This window comes from Hypanus sabinus, chromosome 2, assembly GCF_030144855.1.
Source record: "Hypanus sabinus isolate sHypSab1 chromosome 2, sHypSab1.hap1, whole genome shotgun sequence".
Classification (NCBI taxonomy): domain Eukaryota; kingdom Metazoa; phylum Chordata; class Chondrichthyes; order Myliobatiformes; family Dasyatidae; genus Hypanus; species Hypanus sabinus.
Genome location: NC_082707.1, coordinates 12,579,157 through 12,602,263, shown reverse-complemented (window position 1 = coordinate 12,602,263; position 23,107 = coordinate 12,579,157). Strand labels below are relative to the sequence as shown.

Below are 23,107 nucleotides of genomic sequence, written 5' to 3'. Positions count from 1 at the left end.
TGTCCACATGGACTCTAGCAAGGGCTCGGACAAGTTCCCTCATGGGATTTTGGTTAAATGGCTTTATTCACTTGTGGTTCATGATGAGATAGTATGTTCAATTTGACTTTAGCTTCATTGGAGAAACCAGGCAGTGGTAGCAGATGGCTGCCCTTCTGAATGGAGTCATGTGACTTCCTTTGTTCTGCAGGGTTTGTTGCTGGGCCCAGTGTTATTTCTCATCTATATCAATGATTTAGATGATGACCTGGTAAACTGTATTAGCAAATTTGGTAAGATGATTCGGGGTGTAGTGGACAGCAAGGAAGACCAACAAAGCTTGCAAAGGAAATTGGACCAATTGGAAAAAGAAGTGCTGGAAATAAAAGATTGATTCTAATGAGAACGTTAGTGATCATTTGCACTTTGAGAGGACCGATCAGTGTAGAGCTTACACAACAAGAGGCCGTGCATTAATGAGTGCAGTAAAACAGATGAACATAGTTATTCAAATCCTTAATTCTATGAAAGTGGCATCATGCATAGTCAAGGTCGTATATCAAGGAATTGACTACATAAGTTGAGATTTTGTGGATTTGTAGATCTACAAGTTCGATGATACAAGACATATTAATTGCTCGGCATGCAGTAGGCGGATCGATTGACCTGTTTCTGTACTGTATTGTTACGGGAAGAGGAACTTCTGTCAGCTCTTGGGCTGTATTCCCTGGAGTTCAGGAGAATGAGGGGCAATCTCAGAGAAACATTTCGAATGTTAAAATCCATAAATAGATTAGATATGGGAAAGATATATCCCGTGATAGGCGAGCGCAGGACAAGAGGGCACGAGTTCGTGATTGAAGGACATCCAATTGGGACAGAGATGCGGAGAAATTATCTTAATCAGAGGGCGCTAAATCGATGGAATTTGTTCTCTCGAGCGACCGTGAAAGCCAAACACCGGGTGCATTTAAGGCAGAGAGAGATAGGTACTTGATTAACCAGGTCATCAAAAGGGATGGGCAAAAGACAGGGGAATAGGGTTGACTGAATTTATTTTCTGAAGTTATTATTTATTTTTGTTATTTCAGTTACTCATGATAGATCTGGGTAACTAACGAGGGACCTGCATATGTAGTGTGAATTATTAGCAGTACGAAAACTGCCTACCCTCGAGGTTCCTTCTTATTTCTTTGGAAGCTATTTACACTCTGTTGGGAGTGCAGATTTACCTATTTTTATTAGACATTATTTTTATTCCCTGTGCAATACCCCAGCTGTTATGGTGATGTGCAATTTTCAATACAGATCCCTGAGGAATCATGTCATCATCGGGGATTTTATACGTTGCAATATTTGTAGCAGTTCTGAAAATCTCTTTGGAATAGCTTCTGATCTTCCCTGAGAAAATATATATCCATGTTCTTCTCTCTGATCGTAACAAGTCCCTGCAACCGAGCAATGTATTGTTTTCTGCTGTTTATGGTGCTCGCAACTTCGCCAGAAACACATGGAATCATTTGCAAACGTCGAGCAAAAGACAATTTGCCGGATTTATCCAAAGATGGGGAAATCATCCTCGGCGGAATATTCACGATGCATTTGGATGTAACGCATGACTTCAATTCATTTAACTTTTCCCCGAAAAGCACTATGTGCAAAAGGTAAGTTCACCCCTCTTGCAGACTGTCTGGTTTGCAATACCAGTCTGTCTGTCATATTATCACCCTGCCTGGTTTGGTAATTTCTAGTAGAAATCGCTCTTACTCATTCATTTGATCATTCAATTGGAGGTCTAATTATCATTTGAAAAAAAAATTCATTGGTATCGTTCGCTTTATGTCCTATTGATGTAGCGTGGTAGGATAGTAAGTTGTAATTTGTGTTTGAAAGTGAAAAAGTTGAATGATCGTTCAAAAAAGTCTCTTCTGTCCTCATAAGCGTATTTGATTATTATTCTAATCTTTATTTGCCTCTCTGTGACAAACATGAAAAACCTGCAATTGTTGGAAATGCAAGTAACACGCAAATATTGCTGGAAGAACTCATTGGGCCATGCAGCATCGATGAAAAAGAGTGCAGTCGGCCACGTCGGACCGAGACCCTTCAGCAGGACTTGACGTGTATCGGCAACTGTACTCATTTCTACAACTATTTTTTTTCTGACCTGCTGAGTGCCTCAAGCATTTTGTGTGTGGCACTAAGAATATGCACCTAACGGAGTAGAAGTCATATTATTTTTCTCTATTTCAGAGATTTTTTGAGGGGAAAAACTGCTTTTTTTGTCAGGAGCTAAACTTTTACCCAGCGTCGTAATGGGAAGAATGTACTCAAATGAAAAGGGATCAATTGAAGGTATTTATCATGGGCCAAATAAAGTTATATTGTTGCCCACCAAGTAACACTTCCAGTTAGAATATTCTGCGTCCACAACACTAAACAGTTGTACTTTCGTAAAATACATACTGTGTTACTATTTCTTTCATCGGCTATGTGTATATTTTTAGTGAGATATAATATACGGAAACGCAAAATACGACCGTTGATAGAATATGGTGTTTCAGTGATTAAAAATAAGAACTGCTTTACGATCTCGATGGGTCAGGCAGAAACTACTGAAGAAAATGAGCTGTCGACGTTTCGGCGCGGAACACTTAATTGTGCGCACATCCTAAATGAGTCATTGATATGAGCAGCTGGAATTCATGTTTAAATAATAACTATGTAAGTTATCATTAAATAGGAAAGTGTTATTTAATAGTATACGGTGTGGCCTGTGTTTGGTATTTAACATGTCAAACAGCATCTGTGCTGGGGAATAGAGAATTTATTTTAGGTGTTCGACGCGTATGCAAGACTGAACCCGACCGAGTAGAGCCAGAATACTAAACCGGTTATGAGGGCGAGTGGGGACGGACGGAATAGAAGCAGACAGGTGATAAGTAAGTTCGCGGGGGGGGGGGGGGAACGAAGGGTGTGTGGGGAGAAGTGATCAGGTAAGAACTTGGGGAAAATGCCCAATTTGGGAGAACTCATTTTTAATGTTGGCTGCTTTATCTGGCAGTGAGGAATGTACCCATAGCTGGGAAGGTGCGCTGAGATTTGTCCACAACTTGATGCAGCTTTTGTGAACTCAGTTAGAGCAGTGCTAAACCAAACCATGTTGTGCCTGAATAGGGATTATTTTTATGATGCATTAATAAATTTGCCGAGTGTCAAAAAGGGCTTGCCTGACGATGACAATTTCTCACCGGGATACAACTTCATTTTCACCTTACTCTTTATATAACAAGGAAACACATGGTTTAATTCCATCAGTATAGAAATGTTTAATACTGCTTGGCATATTCGTTGGCATATTCTCGTTTATTCAAACGAGAGGACATGATTTGAGAGTTAGGGGGCAGAAGTTTAAGGGAAACACGAGTGGGTATTTCTTTACTTAGAGAGTGATAGCTGTGTGGAATGAGCTTCCTGTAGAAGTAGTAGAGGCCAGTTCATTTAAGGTAAAATTGGATAGGTATATGGACAGGAAAGGAGTGGAGGGTTATGGGCTGAGTGCGGGTAGGTGAGACTAGGTGAGATTAAGAGTTCGGCACGGACTAGGAGGGCCGAGACGGCCTGTTTCCGTGCTGTGATTGTTATATGGTTATACATTTATATTACGACAAAGGAATGCGTCAATTTTAAGCAGTGCGTGCTGTGTGCGTAGTATTCACTGTCGGGGTTGTGGTGGAGGTAGAAATTATATAGACGCTTAAGAGCTCTTAGATAGACACATGAACGCGTAGAGTGTGGAGCGATAGAGAAACGTTTTTTTTGCAGGGAGGATGAATTTAGTTAGATATCGAACCAACAGTTGAGCACGGCTGCCCGGTCATTATTATTCTTAAATCTATGGCGCTGAAGTGTTCTACGTTCCCTGTGTACTGAAATTAAATTGATATCTTCCAGCAGTTTAAATTCATTTCAGATACAGTATAATGACGTCAATTAATGGAAGATACCATACATTAAATTATGGTGAGTTTAAATGAAAGGTCTCAGACCGCAACGTCGATATTTTACCTTTCCATAGATGCCGTCTAACCTTATGATTCCTTCAGCATTTATTGTGTGTTCCTCAGGATTTCCTGGATTGTAAAAAATTCAGTGCTTCAATGAATATTTATTGGTGCCTACGCACCAGTACGTCGAATTACAATATTTTATGTCCATAGCTGTCTCGTTACCTTTAATGGTATTTCACAAGGTTCACGAAAGACTCTGATCACTGTCTGGCAATTAACGGACAGTGACGAGGCGACCACAGTACCTGAGCGCACTCCATCCTCATTACAAGTACAAGACAGAGTCCGAATGTGTTGGAAATACTGAACAATGTACGCACGGTACTGGAGGAACTCAGTAGCTGAGAGGGTATTCATGGAGGATAAAGAACATAGATGTTTTGGTTCGGAACTATATCAGAACTGGAGAGGCAGCTACTCACCGGCTCTGTGCTTTTCTGTTCCAGTCCAGATGAGCGGTCTCGATCCAAAGTGTGAAGTGCTTCCCTCCGTTGATACAAAATGACATACTGTGTTACTCCAGCATTTCGTGAGTGTTGCCTTTGAACCCTCTTGGATAGTGTCCATTCAATCATGTTTATTATGAAATTGAACCATTTTTCTCTGTTGAGCTGGTGAAGCTACCGAAAATGACTGTGCTTCTGGAGCCAAGATCTGTGCTGTGAACCTCTTGGATCGAGTACATTAAAATGTTCCATATTAAATATTTCAAAATTCAGAGATGTTTACTGTCATGTCCTGATTGAATTCAGCATCTGGAAACTTTATAAACTTCTCTTACGTTTGTACCATAGCTTTAGGTTTACCAGCTTCCGTCTGGCGCAGACGATGATTTTTGCCATTGAAGAAATAAACCAGAATGAGAATCTCCTCCCCGGAATCACACTGGGGTATCAGATCCACGATGACTGTGCGTCCTCCACGATCGCCTCAAAAGCAGCACTCGATTTGATCAATGGAAAAGAAGAATTAATTGAATATCCTGAATGTACCGGTTCTTCCAACGTCGCTGCAATTGTTGGCTGCGGTCCATCTACAAATTCCATCGTAACTGCAAGAGCAATTGGATCCTTCGGAATCCCGCTGGTAACGTGTCATAGATTTGACTGCATTGCAACTACCGCGGTACATCTCCCAACTAGCACAATAAAAATATTATATTTTTGGTGATTTTACAGTCATATGCAATTTGCCAGAAAGTCGTTATGCACAATTCAGTGAAATTTTAACTTATTGTATCTTAAATTGCATTATAATAGAAGATAGAACAAAGAGCATAGAACGGTAACGCCCAGGAACATAGGCTGTACCGATTTGATTAAAGAATTAGTTCAGTGAGAAACAAATCAGTCACTTTGAACTGCAAATTGCCCTGTCACTCTTATCACTGCACATTCATGCACCCATCTACGAGACGTTTGATAGTTTCTATCGTACTCATCCCCTTCATGGACCCAGTCAACGTATTCCAGGTACCGTGCGAAAGTTCTCATCCATCACCTTAAATTCTTGCACTACGATATGGCACATTTAAGGAATTAGAGAATGTGAAAAAGAATAAACAGGGACAGTCTGTTCTGTCAATGTTGAACTTATTTCCACGAAATCGCCCGTCATCCTCCGTCGCTCAGAGGAATTGAAAAACAAAAGAGTTTTCAAATTATTCTTATAGCTCATGACTTCCAATCCATGCAGCATCCCGGTAAAGCTCGCAGAAATCCATAACAAAGTTCTACATCCTTCCTCTAATTAAGACATCTGAAGCAAAGAAGATCCTAATGTCGCTAACAGATGCATTATTACAAGAGTAATAAATAAGTTGTTTACCGAACGTTATAAATTATGCCTGAAAAGTTTTGTTTATTTCTCATGTTGCATATTTTATATTAGCTATGTAGACTCATAAGAAACTCCACAAAGAAAAGTTAGCTGTATATCAGTCTCTTGCAAAGGCCAGACACAGATATTAATTAACTTACCTCCTTCCCTGCAGGTTAGTTACTATTCCACCTGCTCCTGCCTCAGTGATAAGAAAGAATACCCAACGTTTTTTAGAACTATTCCCAGTGATCAGTACCAGTCCAAAATTCTCGCTGAGCTGGTGAGAACCTTTGGCTGGACCTGGATTGGAACAATTAGAAGTAACACCGATTACGGTAATTTTGGAATGCAAGGATTTATGGAATATGTGGAAAAGTTCGGGATCTGTATTGCCTATTCGGAGTCATTTTACAGGACCGATCCGGCACAGAAAATCAGTAACGTAGTCCAGGTGATTAAAGAGGCGTCTACTAAAGTGGTGGTGGCCTTTGTTGACGGTGGTGATATGCAAATTTTATTGAATGAGGTTTGGCGACAAAATGTAACTGGTATACAATGGATCGGAAGTGAGTCATGGGTAACAAAGAAATTTCTGCCGCCTGAACAAAGAGCAATTTATCTCACTGGGACAATTGGTCCGGCCACCCGAAGGATGGAGATAGATGATCTCAGAGATTATCTTCATAATGTACATCCTTCCAACTTTCCTGGTAATATTTTGGTGACGGAGTTTTGGGAAAATTTATTCACCTGCTCTTTTACTACAGACAACGGGACAAACACGGTCATCTCTCCATCTCAAGTTCATCAATGCACCGGGAAGGAGCAGATGGCAGGGATAGAAAATGACTACCTTCCGGCAATAATGGACGGAAGTTCATTCCACGTGTATGCAGCGGTCTACTCCATCGCTCACGCACTCCACAATTTGCTAACCTGTGCAGAAGGCGACGGACCCTTTATCAATAATACATGCGCACATATTGCAAATTTCGAGTCATGGCAGGTAGGCATGTAATTCCTTTGGTAGAGCAATAATGCCATTAAGAAAGCAATTAGATAGTTGTATATTCTGAACGTATTTTGTGTTCCATTTTCATTTGCTGATATTCAACCTCTAAATACTATATTTTAGCAATGAATTGTGTTTGTGGTAGTCAGACTTTTATTCTCAAAAGATATTTCCCAATACCTTTGGAAATCAATCTGTTGATGAGATTGGTCTAGATAAGCTCATGTACCGAGATGCAATCTCTCCAGTAACATTGTTATTTACGCTTGGATCCTTTGTAGAGGACATTGGTTGAAGTTCGATTGTTGGCAAGAAAACTGTTTGAAATATCTTGCTTACTGTGTAACTGACCCCAGCGGATTTTATTACACTTTGTTAGATGATCGTGAGACTGCATATCTAACATGCAAAATAACGAACATGGAAGTACTCCAACAGATTTGCAATTCTATCCGCCTCGTAAGCCTACAGGAGTATGTGTCTCTACCTTAGGTCTACAATCCACATTCTCTTCGTCATTGGTTATATCTGCGGATAAATTGCAATTATATTATTATTTACACACAATACACAAACCCCAGACATTTATTCGTCATGTTTCTGAACGGCGTCCAATGTCAAAGCAGAAATGAAATTGTCGCAGGAAATCGCCAGGTAGTTTAAATGGACAGTCGTTCCAACTCCAGCACGAATGAAGCGGTCCATGAGCAATAGTTCCTTTCAAATTAGATTTTTATTTCTGGATCCACGTCTTTCCAATTTCTAATTACACCACTGGTTTATATCGTACTTATCATGCAGCCAATCTCAATCATTTTCGTTTAGCACAAATTTGAATGTCTGTATTTGTGTGTTCCGTATCTACGTCTTGGTTGAAGAATAACATCCACTGCTTCCTTCACCCTCTCACCTAGTTGATGCACTACCTCCGCACCGTGAATTTCACAGCAAAGACGGGAGACACCATATATTTTGATGAAAACGGAGACCCGGTTCCAAGATATGAATTTGTGAACTTGCAAAAGAATTTTAAAGGGGGCGTTGACATTGTAAACGTCGGATACTACGACGGGTCGGCAATCCCAGGACGCGAACTAAGGATGAATTTCAGAGATATCATGTGGAGTACGACCGGAAATACGGTATGCATTTTTTTAACCGTATATTTCCTTTGCCAAAATGGAAAACAGTTCCTCGCCCTGGATAAGGATAATATTACTTTTATATTTTCTTGCAATTTAAAGAGCTGTCTCCACAGAGTGGTGAATTTTCTACTAAGTTCAGATATTACATGCTATTTTTGACTGTATTTACACAGGAGACGGAAGTAGTCTTTAGAATTGAGGCAAAGTAGCATCAGCTTCATCAACCCTGTACAGAATAGAGCGGAGTAGTTGTTTTCTCTGTTAGAACAAATTAGTGTCAATATGTCCGCATGGTTTGAGAAAGCGTTTTCTTGGGTTAAACGGAGGCAACTGCGACAATTGCAGGGGCCCTAGTATAGATATTTATATCATCTTTAGATGCAGGGGAGGGACCGAAAGATTGGAGAATATGCATGTTGTTCCAGTGCTTAAACAATGGTCCATAAGGAATCAAAGAGATTATAGGCTAGTTATCCAGATATTTCAGTTGTGGAGCATTTTTAGAATGCATATACACTGATATGATATAGGAGTATTTGGATAGACATGGACTCACGAAGGATAGTCAGGAATGGCTTCCTGCGTGATAGGTCATGCCTACCCAATCTCAAAGAGTTCTTCGAAGAGCTTACCAGGAAGTTTAATGAAAGCAAGTGAGTGGATGTTGACTACATTGATTTGGCAATAAATTTAATATAGACTCGCAGGGGAGGTTGGAAAAGTAGAATCAGTCAAGCTGAGGTAGTAATTTGGATTAGAAATTCACTTTGAGAGGGAAGCCAGAAAGGGTCAATAGATGGTTGCCACTCCAACTTGGGGGATGTGTCTACTGGAAAGCCACAGAAAGTACTTTTGGGCCCGTCGTTTGTCACCCGTATCAACAATCTTCAAGTTTACGTCTTTCTCTGGTTCAGCACAAGAGCCGAAGGCATCCAGATTGGAGGTATCGTGGACTGCAAGGAATACTACAATGGCTTGCAGTGAAATCTGGACGAAATGGAAAACGGGATGAAAATGGCGGTAGAATTTAATGCAGATAGGTGCGAGGTATTACAATTCGATAGGACCAAACAGGAAAACGCGTACACAGTGACCGGTAGAACAATGACATTTGGGATTACAGGTCCATAATTCATTGAAAGTGGTATTAGAGTTTGATAGAATCGTAAGGAAAATGCTATGGTCCAGTCCGGAGCCAGCATTCCAGTTCTTGATCCGGTCCATGGACTTCGGACTCCGGGTCACCCTCGAGCCACGTAGTCACACCTGTGGATTATCGTGGCTTGTTTGGACTCAAGGAGGCGCACCTGATGCCCATCGGCAGCGCTGTATATCGGGGGCTCTGGGACTGAGTGGAGTTGGGGTGTTGTCCTGCTTACCCTGTTCTTCTGGTTGCCTTGGTTTGGAGTTCCCCTCCTTAAAGACGAGTTCTTCGTGTAAGACTGGAAGTCACCCTCGAAATAGGTGCCTTCCTATCCCTTGCCTCTGTCGTGTAGGTCTGTTCGGCGGGGGACTCTGCCCCTTTCCATCCCTCGCTGCTGACGGGTTGTGCCCCGCAAACTACCCAGGTGCCCCGTGACCTGTTCAGTCCCCCGTGTTCCTGCTAGGATGTCCGGGTCCTGCCCAGGAGTTATGTGGCCTGCCCAGTGAACACCTCGACGCTGCCTGAACTCTGGGATCCTCCTGCCTTGCCTGAACTCTAAGATTCACTCGGAACCCCAGCATCACCTTGAACGTCACGTCCTTCACGCACACCACGGTCTCTACGTATTGTCTCTTGTTTAGTTGTTCCTGTACTGCCCCAAGTACTTCAGTACCTGCGTTCTGCACTTGACTCCAGCCTCCTGTCCCCTTATGATAGAACGACCCCGCCAGCATTGACCCAGCTACGCAGGCACTGTAGTCGATTCCCGTCACCCTGGGGTCTCCTCTTGTCTGAACACCCTCCCCCGCCCCCGTCTCTTCTCTGGGCCTAGAGACCTTCCTCGGTCGCCTGGAGCCTCCCTTTGAGGGGGATGGATGCTCTTATGGTCCGGTCCTGCGCCCGCATTCCAGTTCTTGATCCGGTCCGTGTACTGCGGTCCCCGGGTCTTGTAGCCGTCCCTCATTTCACCCTTGAGCCAATTAGCCACACCTGTGATCATCGTGGCTTGTTTCGACCCAAGGAGGCGCACGTGATGCCCATCGGCTGGCGCTATATAGAGGAGGCTCGGGGACTGCGTAGAGTTGAGGGGGTTGTCCTGACTGTCCGGCCTATTCTGGTCGTCCTGCTTATTCCGTTCCTCCGGTTGCACTGGCTTGGAGTTCGCCTCCTTAAAGTCAAGTTCTTCGAGTAAGTCTGGCAGTCACCCTGGATCTAGTTCACTTCGTATCCCTTGCCCATGCCGGACAAGCCTGGCCGCACTGCCGCTCCCCGGCGGAGTCTCTGCCCCTTTCCTTCCCTCGCTGCCTACGGGTTGTGTCCTGCAACTTACCCAGGTGCCCCGCGACCTGCTCAGGCACTCGTGTTCCTGCATGGGAGGTTCGGGCCCTGCCTAGGTGATATGCAGCCCGCCCAGAGGTATCTGCCTCTACCTATCTGTAGTTGTCGACGGGTAGTGCCCCGCTACCTATCGAAGTGTCCCGTGACTTGTCCAGGCCCCCTTGTTCCTGCCTTGGTGATCGGGCCCTGCCCAGGAGTAATGCGGCCCGCTCAATGAACTCCAAGTTCCTACCTTGCCAGAACTCTGGGATCCTCCTTCCTGCTTGAACTTTAAGACTCTCGAGGAACCCCAGCATTACCTTGAACGTCACCTCCCTCACGCAAACCATGGTCTCCACGTCTTGTCTCTCGTTTAGTGGTTCCGGTCCTGCCCCTAGTACTTCAGTGCCTGGATCCTGCACTTGGGTCCAGCCTCCTGTCCGCTTATCACAAAGCTGTTGGCACATTGGCCTTAATAATTCAAATGACTGATTACAGGAGATGAGATGTCATGTTGAAGTTGCATGATATATTTGTGAAATTTCATTTGGAGAAATGTATGCAGTTTGTCTTAACTATCTACAGGGAAGTTGTTAGCAAGTTTGAAAAGGTACCAAGGATGTTGCCAATTTACGAGGACTTGATTACGTAGGAAATATTGAATGGTTTATGTCATTATTCAACGAAACAATAAAGATTGAAAAGGGATTTGATGAAGGGATACAAAATTACGAGGGATTCTGATACGGTATTTGAAGGTATGCTTTTCTCACTGAGATTGAATGGGACTGCAACCAGAGAACCTATGTTTACGGTGAATGTTGAGAGGTTCACTGGCAACATTAGGCAACGCGTCTTCACTTAGAGGCTCGTCAAAGTTTGCAACGGGCAGCTAGCACCAGTGGTGCATAAGAGAATATTGGACAGTTACATGGATAGCAAGTGTATGGAAAGTGATGGGCCAGCTGCAGCTCCATCGCAGTAGGCTATGACTCTTTTACTTACCTGACTTCTCTAGAGTATATATCAGTCTCCCGAGTGAATAAAGATGGAAGATGGATGAAATTCAGTTAAGATGTCCTCTGTGTCTTATGCCTCCACGCATAGTTGATTATCCTCATCTATTGGAGGACGAAATTCACACCTTTCTATCCTATTCTTTTAAAAATACCTTCTCGTATTTTCCTTCCTGTTGTTTGCCTGAGCAGCTACATGTCTCCCTTTTACCCATGGAGAATTTTAAATTTTCTATTGCATTTCTTATATTACACAGGCCCCTCGTTTGTTCTTTCCAAATATAAACTTTCTAGCTTACTTCGTTTATTTTCTTTCCCAGTTCGTGATTGGCCATGTCCTACGCTCACCAGGTTTTCCTACAATATGCTGAGAATTGAAACCTACCCAACTCAGACATTAGGCCACGATGCTCAGATTTTGATTACATACTTTCCAGGCAGGCTTAGCAAGAATTTTCCCTACAACTTACGCACTTCCTCCACGGCAACACGCAAATATGTAAGGGGAACTCAGCAGGCTGAGCAGCATCCATGAAAAAGAATAAACAGTTACGATTCTGGGCAGAAGCACTTCAGCAGGAGAAGAAGATAGGAGGAGAAGTTACAGTTAGAAGGTAGGGGAAAGGAGGGAGAATACAAGTAGTATGTGACAAGCGAGACTGTGAGATGGTGAAAGATAAAGTGCGTAGAAGAGGGAAACTGATAGGAGAGGTTATAAGACCATGGAAGAAAGGGAAGGAGGACAAGCCCCAAGGGGAGGTGATGGGTAGGTAAGGAGATAACTTGAGAGAGGAAATTATCAATGAGGGATCATGAAGGTGTCTGAAAAGAGGATGCTGTCCAAGTTGCATGCCATCTTGGACAATGTCTTCCATCCACTCAGTAATGTACTGGTTAGGCACAGGAGCACATTCAGCCAGTGACTCATTCCACCGGGATGCAATACTGAACGTCATAGGAATTCATTCCAGCCTGTGGCCATCAAACTTTGCAACTACTCCCTCGGAGTGTCAGACATTCTGAGCCAATATGCTTGTCTTAGACTTATTTCCACTTGGCATTATTTACTTATTATAATTTAATTATTTTAGTTTTATTTTGCTATTCTATTCTTGGTTGGTGCGACTGTAACGAAATCCAATTTTCCTCGGGATCAATAAAGTATGTCTGTCTGTCTGCCTGTCTGTCTGAAGGAGAAGTGGGGAACTAATTACCGAAAGACCGAAAAATAATTTTTAATAACATCATGTTGGATGCTCTCCTGGCAGAATATAAGGTGTTTTACTTCCAACGTAGATTAACCTTATTGCAGTAGTAGATTTGGTCATAGACTGTCACGTGGAAATGGTAATGGGAAATAGAATTCAAATAAGAGCCTACCGTGCGAACCTGCTTTTTTTTTTGTCTGGGGGACGGTGTGTAGGTGCTCTTCGAAGCGGTCTTAGGGATATGCAGCAGACTATATCCGATTCACCAGATACGGAAGAAAATCCCAATAGACTCGTAGGTGCGGCTCCAACGGGAAGGACTGTTTGGGCCCTGAGTATCAGTGAGTGAGATGGTGCAGGGACTGGCGTGGTAGTTGGTCTCTTGGAAGGATAAGTACCATGAGGACGATCTGTTATAAGGGAGAAGTCGTCATAGGAGATGCGTAGAAAGTGATCACTGTTGAAACGGGTAGAGATGGGTCGGGGCGGGGGTGGGGGTTCTGTGCGGAGGGAGAGATGTGCTTGGTGTTGGGATCTCGCTGGAGAATGCAGAATTTATGGAGATTTATGTGATAAACGCGGAGGTTAATAGGGTGGTAGGGATTTTCAAGAGGAAGGAGCAATCCCTCTGGAAAGGTCAAGCATTTGAACATCTCCCCCCCCCCCCCGCAATCCCTGCAGTCTGCCTTTAGCCACGCGTCAAACTTCTTATATCTGAGTTCACTGGAACGTTGCAAATGCAGTGAACTTTAGATCTATATACATAAGAGCCTAAGAAATAATAGAACCAGTAGGCCACCTGGCGAAAAGATCATGGTTGATCAAACTATGGACTCAACTCCTGCTTTTAAACCATAACCTTTAATCCAACTACTATGCAAAAGTCTACCCAACCTTAACTAAATATATTTACATAGGTGGTTTCCACTGCTTTATTGGACAGAAAATTCTACAGATTCACCAAATGTGGGGAGATGAATTTCCTCCTTATCTCACCCTACGTTTACTCACCTGAATCTTATTAATATGTTCGCTAGTTTCAGTCACGCCCTGGAGGTCTTGTCGTTTAAACTAGCACCTAATTCTCTGAAATTACTTTGCTGCAAATGTCAACCTTACCACCCAAATCCTGGGTTTGGACCTGGAACACGACACCTGGCTTTTCACAAACCTAGTTAAGAATGCTGAGGACGCGGTTCGAGATGCACTTGACCCTGGCACATGGAAGGAATAATACTAACCGGAAATCTCGCACTCGACCTCAGAACGTCGAGTCTCTTATCCATAACAGTGGTTGTATTGTGACAACAGCACGCCTCTTCTACCATCTCCCACCGCCTTCCCTGCTGAGGAAAACTCCCTGATATAAAGGCTGGCTGTCCCATTTCCCAGTCCAGTTAGTTATCCACTCAGCTGGATCACGAACATTGGGGACAACTACCTCCTTATGTACCCTGTTGATCGACACATCTGTCTCCCTATTCATGTGCAGTTCAGATATAAACAGCTGCATGGTATTAGAAAGTAGCTTCTGTTCGCTATTGCAACTATGTTCGCAGTTTCATGGGAGGTATTTGTGCTCCGATTATTCATATCTCCTTTTTCACTTCCGACGAAGAATTCCTGATGTTGGATATGATTCTGAAATTCATCTCTTATCCTTTGAAAGAAAAGTCCGGTTTCTCCAGTTCTCTCAGTCAGCCATTTTAGCAACCATTGTGTGTGGCTTCACATCCGACACATATGTTATTGCCCAGGTTTAGCTCAGTTCAACGTTCACTGGACGAATGATTTTCGTTTGCTTTTGAAACTGAGAGTTTAGTTCGCTGCTCCACATGCCAAATGAGTGCACTTACACTTCAAATGGATACGAACAGGATGTTTTTTGTTGCTTCAGATCCCAAAAGCAATTTGTTCAGAGCCCTGTCTTCCAGGAACAAGAAAGGTCAGTCGTAAAGGGCAGCCGCTATGTTGTTTTGACTGTGCAGAGTGCGCTGATGGTGAGATCAGCAACGCCACTGGTAAGTGAAGAGATGAACAACTATGTCTCTCATTTCGCCAGTTCTTTGTTTACATAAGATTTGATATCAAATGCTTATTTTTCCAGATTCTACGGACTGCATCAAGTGTACCTCGGACTACTGGTCCAATCCGGCAAAAACACAATGTGTTCTCAAGAAAGTTGAGTTTCTTTCCTTTCAAGAAGTTTTGGGTTTTGTACTAGTCATGCTTGCTCTGATGGGTATGAGTTTTACATTGGCCATCACTATGATTTTCTACCGGTATCGGGAAACTCCAATGGTCAAAGCGAACAATTCCGAACTCAGTTTCCTGCTCCTATTTGCTCTCCTGCTTTGCTTTATTTTGTCACTTGTCTTCATTGGAGAACCATCCGACTGGTCATGCATGCTGCGCCGCACTTCTTTCGGTGTTGTATTCGTCCTTTGCATTTCCTGCATTTTGAGCAAAACCATACTTGTCGTAGTTGCCTTTAAATCAACTCTTCCCAATAGCAGTGCGATGAAGTGGTTCGGACCGATGCAGCAACGTTTGGGTGTCTTCAGTCTTACTTTTGTGCAATGTTTAGTGTGCGTTGCCTGGCTGGGTGTCTCACCGCCCTACCCACTGAAAAACATGAGTCATTACAGAGACATCATTATTCTGGAATGTAACATGGGCTCATTGACCGCCTTTTACTTAGTGTCGGCCTATATTGCTCTGTTGTCTATTGTATGTTTAGTGCTTGCATTTCTTGCACGGAATCTCCCGGACAATTTCAACGACGCCAAATACATCACCTTCAGCATGCTGATCTTTTGCGCTGTTTGGGTGACCTTTATCCCAGCTTACGTAAGCTCCCCAGGAAAGTACACCGTGGCTGTTGAAGTGTTCGCTATTTGGGCATCGAGCTTCGGTGTCCTTCTGTGCATTTTTGCACCAAAATGTTACATTATACTATTGAAACCGGAAATTAATACGAAGAAAAATATGATGGATAAAGGGACTTTATTATAAATGCCAGCTTCTGTTGTACCATTGTCACATCCGTGTGTGTGGTCCTCATTATTATAATAAGTTTTTAAATATATAGTTGAAATGGACGTTCAATTTTATCCAAAATCAATTTCATGTGAATTTATATCAAGTGTTTCGATTCGATTTCAAATCTGTTGTAATATTTTATTTTGAAATTTTCGGCCGGTAAAGAGAGAAATGGAAAGAGGAAATGTGACGTCCGTTTTCTTACATATTACTGGTTACTGCATTATTAAACCCTGCACGTCGAAATTCTTCCTCTGCCAATACCGATCTTATATTTTCACAAAACGTTTCTAATATTTGTAATAATGGAATGTCATGTAGATAGGGTGATGAAGAAAGCTTTGGTTATGCTGGCCTTTATAAATCAGAGCATTGAGTAAAGGAGTTGGGAAGTAATGTTAAAATTGTACAAGGCATTGGTGAGGCCAAATTTGAAGTATTGTGTACAGTTCTGGTCACCGAATTACAGGAAAGGTGTCAACAAAATAGAGACTGTACAGAGAAGATTTACTAGAATGTTACCTGGTTTTCAGCACCTAATGTGCAGAGAAAGTTTGAACAAGTTAGTTGTTTATTGTTTGGAGCATAGAAGGTTGAGGGGGGGACTTGATAGAGGTATTTAAAATTATGAGCGTGATAGTCAGAGTTGACGTGGATAGCTTTTTTTCCATTGAGAGTAGGGGAGATTCAAACAAGAGGACATGAGTTGAGAGTTAAGGGGCAAAGGTTTAGGGGTAACAAGAGGTGGAACTTCTTTACTCAGAGAGTGGTAGCTCTGTGGAACGAGCTTCCAGTAGAAGTGGTAAAGGCAGGTTCGATTTTGTCATTTGGAAAAATGGATAGGTATATGGTCAGGAAAGGAAAAGAGAGTTACGGGATAAGTGCATGTCAGTGGGACCAGGTGAGAATAAGCTTTCAGTACGTACTAGAAGGGCTGAAATGCCTGTTTCCGTGCTGTAATTGTTATATGGTTATATGTTAATCCGATTGAATCTTAGAAAATTACATATATTGTATTGTGTTAATTCAGTATTATTATTGAAACAATTGAGACATTAGTCTGGGGAGAAATGAATGCTGGTTTTGAAATTTGGAAATCAAATCCTATATATTATTCCTCAAATGCAATAAGTAGATAATTTTTCAGTTTGGGAAATGAATCTGTTTACCGATGCTTTCTGCCATCCACTTTAGTTTTGACATGTTAGACCATCAGGCTATAAATCACAGGAGCATAATTATGCCTTTCGGCACATCGAGACTGCTCCTTCCGTTCTTCATAGCTGATCTATTTTGCACTGCGTTCACAGTACGTGGTTATTTGTGTTAATGTCGTTTCCCTGTCAGCTTGTACAAGTCTGAACACACTCCTCTGACCTCTGTCGTGAACAACGCATTTTCAACCACAGAAATGCCGTTCACTGGAATTTTTCAGTCCATTCTCCGTAAAGCCTTGACATAACTGCGTAAAAATTACATTCGATCAGCGCCCGTAGTGGCGCGAACAATCATCCGCAGTCGACGTTTCTCGATCACAATTCTTCCTCAGCAAATGAACCGACTGAACATGCCTATAGGTTTTATGTTTGGTAAGTGAAGTAAGGCCGGATAAGTTTTCCTGTTCTCCATCTCCCTCTGGTGCTCCCCCCTCTCCTTTCTTTCTCCTGAGGCCTCCCGTCCCATGATCCTTTCCCTTCTCCAGCTCTGTATCACTTTCGCCAATCACCTTTCCAGCTCTTAGCTTCATCCCATCCCCTCCGGTCTACTACTATCATTTCGCATTTACCCCTGCCGCCTCTACTTTCAAATCTCTTACTATCTTTCCTTTCGGTTAGTCCTGACGAAGGGTCTCGGCCCGAAACGACGACATCGCTTCCCCCTATTAATGCTGCCTAGCCTGCTGTGTTCTACCATCATTTTGTGTGTGTTGTTGTTTGAAGTCCCTTTAATTGATTTAATTAGGTAATGGAGGCAGCAATAAGGGCAGTTGAGTGGTCCGTATGCTGTATGTGGGAAGTCAGGGCGAGCGCAATTTTCCCCAATGACTACACCTGTAAAAGGAACATCGGGCTGCTGCTCCTGACAAGCCTTTGTTAGGGAACTGGAACTTCAGATGATTGATGGATTGATACCGGGAAATATGCTGTTGTACCATTAGTGAAACATGGTTGCAGGAAGGATGTGATTGACAACTAAATATTCCTGGATTTTGTTTTTTCAAGAGTGTTAGAATTGGACGGTCAAGAGGAGGAGGTGTTGCATTGCTTGTCAGATATTTTGTTTTTTACAGCGGTGCTCTGGCAGAATAGATTAGAGGGATCGTCTAGCGAGGCTATTTGGGTGGAATTGAGGAATGGCAAAGGCGTAGTAACACTTATAGGGGTGTATTATAGACCACCTAATGGGGAGCGAAAACAGGAGGAGCAAATTTTTAAGAAGGTAGCAGATACTTGTAGTAAGCACAGGGTTGTGAATGTGGGAGATTTTAATTTTCAACACAGAGACTGGGAAGCCCATACTGTAAAATGGCTGGATGGTTTGGGGTTTGTAAAATGTGTGCAGGATAGTTTTTTACAGCAACACATAGAGGTACCAAGTAGAGAAAGGTCAGTGTTGGATCTCCTGTTAAGGTCCAATTTACCACCCCATCATCCAGATCATTAATGTATATGACAAACAAATGACCAGGGCATTAGTACCATTTGGTACGAGGTTGAAAGGGGGTACATGGCGCAGGCGGCAAAGTCCAAAAACGCATCGGTGCCTCCATTACTAGAGAATAACCTCGGTTGAAGTAAGGAACCGAATTTTATACGGGTCACGGCATTGCCGGACCGACCTTGGCTTTGCAGCCGGTCCGGCTAAAGAAATATCGAAAGATTGCGTTGAGATCACTTCATGACGATTCTGGACATTTGGGCGTGGAAACAAAACCTGTAAATTGTTCAAAGATCGGTTTTACTGGCCCCAAATGAAGTCTGACGTTGAGGAATACAGCAAGTCGTGTATTCGCTGCATAAGCCGGAAGACACCGCCTGAGCAGGCAGCTTCTTTGTCACACTTTCGGTCTGCAGGGCCCCTGGACCTCGTGTGAATGGATTTTCTGTCCATAGAACCCGATGAAAATATCAAGGCGAATGTCTTAGTCATCACAGACCACTACTCGAGATGTGCTCAGGCTTTTTCTACCAACGACCAGAAGTCGGCTGCTGTGGCAAAAGTGTTATGGCTGAAGCATTTCGTGCATTATGGCCTTCCCAGGCGGATACCTAGTGATCAGGGACGGGACTTCGACTTCACCTATGAGTTGCTGGGCATGCTGGGAGTTGAAGACTCTAGAACCAGACCTATAACCCGCAGGGTGATCCCCAGACTGAGAGGTTCATTCGGAACTTGCTAGACTCTGGAGATCAGTAAGAGGAGCAGGTGAAGTTAACGTATCGGCATCTGGTTCACTGTTACAACTGTTCACGAAATGAAGCTGCTGGGTACTTACTATATTATCTGATGTTTGGGCGAGGGGCGAGGTTGCCCATCGATCTTTGTTTTGGGGACTGACGCGGGTGAGTTATATAACCATATAACAATTACAGCACGGAAACAGGCCGTCTCGGCCCTTCTAGTCCGTCCCGATGCTTACACACACATAATCCCACTTGCCCGCACTTAGCTCATAACCGTCTATTCCTTTCCTGCCCATGTACCTATCCATTTTATTGTAAATGGCAATACCGAACCTGCCTCTATCTCTTCTACTGGAAACTCATTATACACAGCTACAACTCTCTGAGTAAAGAAATGCCCCCTCGTGTTCCCCTTAAACTTTTGCCCCCTAACTCTCAGATCATGTCCTCTTGTTTGAGTCTCCGATACTCTCAATGGAAAATGCCTATCCGTCAAATCGATTTACCCCTCTCATTATTTTAAATATCTCTATAAAGTCCCCCCTCAACCTTCTACTCTCCAAAGAATAAAGATCTAACTTGTTCATCCTTTCCCTGTAACTTAGTTGCTGAAACCCAGGCAATACTCTAGTAAATCTCCTCTGTACTCTCTTTTTTTGTTGATACCTTTCCTATAATTCGGTGACCAGAACTGTACACAATACTCCAAATTCGGCCTTACCAATGCCTTGTAAAGTTTTAACATTACATCCCAACTCCTATACTCAGTGCTCTGATTTATAAAGGCCAGCATACGAAAAGCTTTCTTCACCACACTATCCACATGAGATTCCACCTTCAGGGACAATGCACCATTATTGCTAGATCGCTCTGTTCTGCTGCATTCTTCAATGCCCTTCCATTTACCACTTATGCCCTATTTGGATTAATCCTACAAATATACAACACCTCACATATACCAGCATTACACTCCATCTGCCATCGTTCAGCCCACTCTTCTAACTCGCCTACATCTCTCTGCAAACTTTGAAAACCTACTTCATTATCCACAACGCCACTTGCCTTAGAGTCATCTGCATACTTGACAATCCAATTTACCACCCAAACATCCAGATCATTACTGTATATGACAAACAACATTGGACCCAATATGGATCCCTGAGGCACACCACTAGTCACCGGCCTCAAACCTGACAAACAGTTATCCACCACTACTTTCTGGGATCTCCTATCGAGCCACTGTAGAATCCTTTTTACTACTTCAAAATTAATACCTAACGATTGAACCTTCCAAACTAACCTTCTGTGCGGAACCTTGTCAAAGTCCTTACTGTACTCCATATAGACAGCATCCACTGCTTTACCCTCGTCAACTTTCCTCGTAACCTCATCAACAAATTCAATAAGATTTGTCAAACATGACATTCCACGCACAAATCTATGCTGACTACTTCTAATCAGACCCTGTCTACCCACATAATTATGTACACCATCTCTAAGAATGCTTTCCATTAATTTACCCACCACTGACGTCAAACTGACAGCCCTACAATTGCTAGGATAACGCTTAGAACCCGTTTTAAACAATGGAACCAAATGAGCAATACGCCAATCCTCCGGCACCGTCCTCGTTTCTAATAACAATTGAAACATGCTTTAAACATGTCTGGTTAATCGGTTAATTTTCAGATCACAGCAAATATCATAATGGGAAGGAATGTAATCTGACTGGCGTGCACCCTGAATGATTACTGGTGCTCGATCTGGTTTGAGTATTTCAGAAAATGATGATCTGCTGCGATTTTCACGCACAACAGTCACAGGAGCTTAGAAATATGGAAATATTGAAACACAGAACACCTACAATACAATGCAGGCCCTTCGGCACACAAAGTTGTGCCGAACATGTCCTTAACTTAGAAGTCACTCAATCTCTTCATAAGACCTGCTCTACAATCTAGGAAACATCCTTGTAAATCTCATCTGTACACATCCTTCCTGTAGAGAGGCGACTAGAACTGAGCACAGTATCTAAGTGTTGTCTGACCAGGCACCTCTATAGCTGCAACATTACCTCTTGGATTCTAAACTCAATTCCACGAGAGATGACGGCCAGTACACAATATGCCGTTTTCACCACAGTGTCAACCTGAGCATTTTCTCTGATCGCTCTACGAACTTGGACCCCAAGATCAATCTGATTCTCCACACTGCCAAGATTCTAACCGTTAATACGATATTCTGTGATCATATTTGATCTACCAAAATGAACCACTTCACATCTATCTGTTATGAACTCCTCTGCCGCTTCTCAGCCTAGTTTTCATATCAATGGCCCGATGTAGCAGCTGACAACCCACCACGCTATCCAAAACATCTGCAACCTTTGTGTCATTAGCAAAATTACTAACCCAAACCCTTCACTTCCTTATAAGGTCATTTTAAAAAGTCACGAAGGATAAGGGTCTCAGAATAGATCCCTGAGGCACAACGATCTCAATGTAGAATATGACCTGTCTAAACCACTTTTTGCCTTCTGTGGGCAAGCCAGTTCTGGATCCACGGATCAATCTCCCCTTGGTTCGCATTCTCCTTAATTTCTTAATAAGCCTTACATAGGGCACACCTTAGCGAAATACATATACACTGCATTTATTGCTCTTCCTTCATCAATATGTTTAGTCACATCCGCAGAAAAATCAATCAGGCTCGTAAAGCACGTCCCGCCTTTCATAAAGCCATGCTGACTATTTCTTGTCATACTATACCTCTCCAAATGTTTACAAATCCTGCCTCTCCGGATCTTCTCCATTCCTTAACAACAACTGAGATAAAACTCACTGGTCTATAATTTCCTGGGCTATCTCTACTCTCTTTTATGAATAAAAGAACAACATCTACAACCCGCCATTCCTGCGGAACCTCTTCCATCCTCATTAATGATGCAAAGATCAACGCCAGAGGCTCAGCAACCTCCTGTCTTGCCTCCCGTATAAGACTGGGGTACACCTCATCCGGTCCCGGCGACATATTCAACTTCATGCTTTTCAAAAGCTCAATTACATCCTCTTTATTAATATATACATCCTCAAGCTTTTTCAGTCCGCTGCAAGTTATTACTACAACCAGCAAGATCCATTTCCATGGCCACTTCAGCTCTCCTAATTTCCTTCTTAAGCTCCTTCCTGTTACCCTTATAATCTTCTGGATCTGTGATATTAACTAGCTCTCTGAACCTTTTTTAATCCTTTCTTTTCGTTTTGACTAGTTTTATTACAACCTTTGTACAGGACCGTTCCTGTACCCTACCATATCTTCCCTGTCTCATTGGGACGTACATATGCACTACTCCACACAAACACACCCTGAACATTTGCCACATTTCTTCCGCACTTTTCTCCAAGAACAACTGTTTCCAATGTATGCTTCCAATTTCCTTTATGATAGCCTCATAATTGCCCTGCTCCAATTAAACTCTGTTTCTAACTTTTATGTTCCGGTCTCTCTCCAATTCTATTGTAAATGCGATAGAATTATGAACACTATCTCCAAAATGCTCTCCCACTGAGAGATCTATTACATGATCTGGTTTACTTCCCAATACCAAATAAAGTACATCTCAAGTCTTGTAGGCTTATATGCATAATGTGTTAAGAAACTTTCCACGACACACCTAACAAACTCCACCCCATCTAAGCCCCTTGCTCTAATGAGATGCCAATCGATCTTCTACCACGACAACCCTGTTATTATTACACTTATACGGATTTGTTTCCCTATCTTCTCCCTGCTTTCAATGAATAACGCGTAAAAATTCCAGTGAGCGTCCTTTTCGTAGGTGAAGGCGTCGTCTGGATGAGTGTCGTCAGAGGAAAATGTCCAGACTCGTTCAAGCTGTCAGGAAAATGACAACAACTCACATAAACATGCATTCCGAATGCACAGGCAA

At 42.8% G+C, this 23,107-nt stretch overlaps 1 protein-coding gene across 1 annotated transcript; it reads left to right on the top strand.

The window, feature by feature from the left end:
- Positions 1 to 4,877: 4,877 nt before the first annotated feature.
- LOC132403030 (extracellular calcium-sensing receptor-like) lies at positions 4,878 to 20,563 on the top strand (the record flags this gene model as incomplete). Its single annotated transcript, XM_059986250.1, has 6 exons — positions 4,878 to 5,135; positions 6,043 to 6,876; positions 7,797 to 8,024; positions 14,610 to 14,733; positions 14,820 to 15,711; positions 20,548 to 20,563. Coding segments are annotated over exons 1-6 (2,352 nt in total), but the record flags the coding sequence as incomplete, so codon positions are not given.
- Positions 20,564 to 23,107: the final 2,544 nt, after the last annotated feature.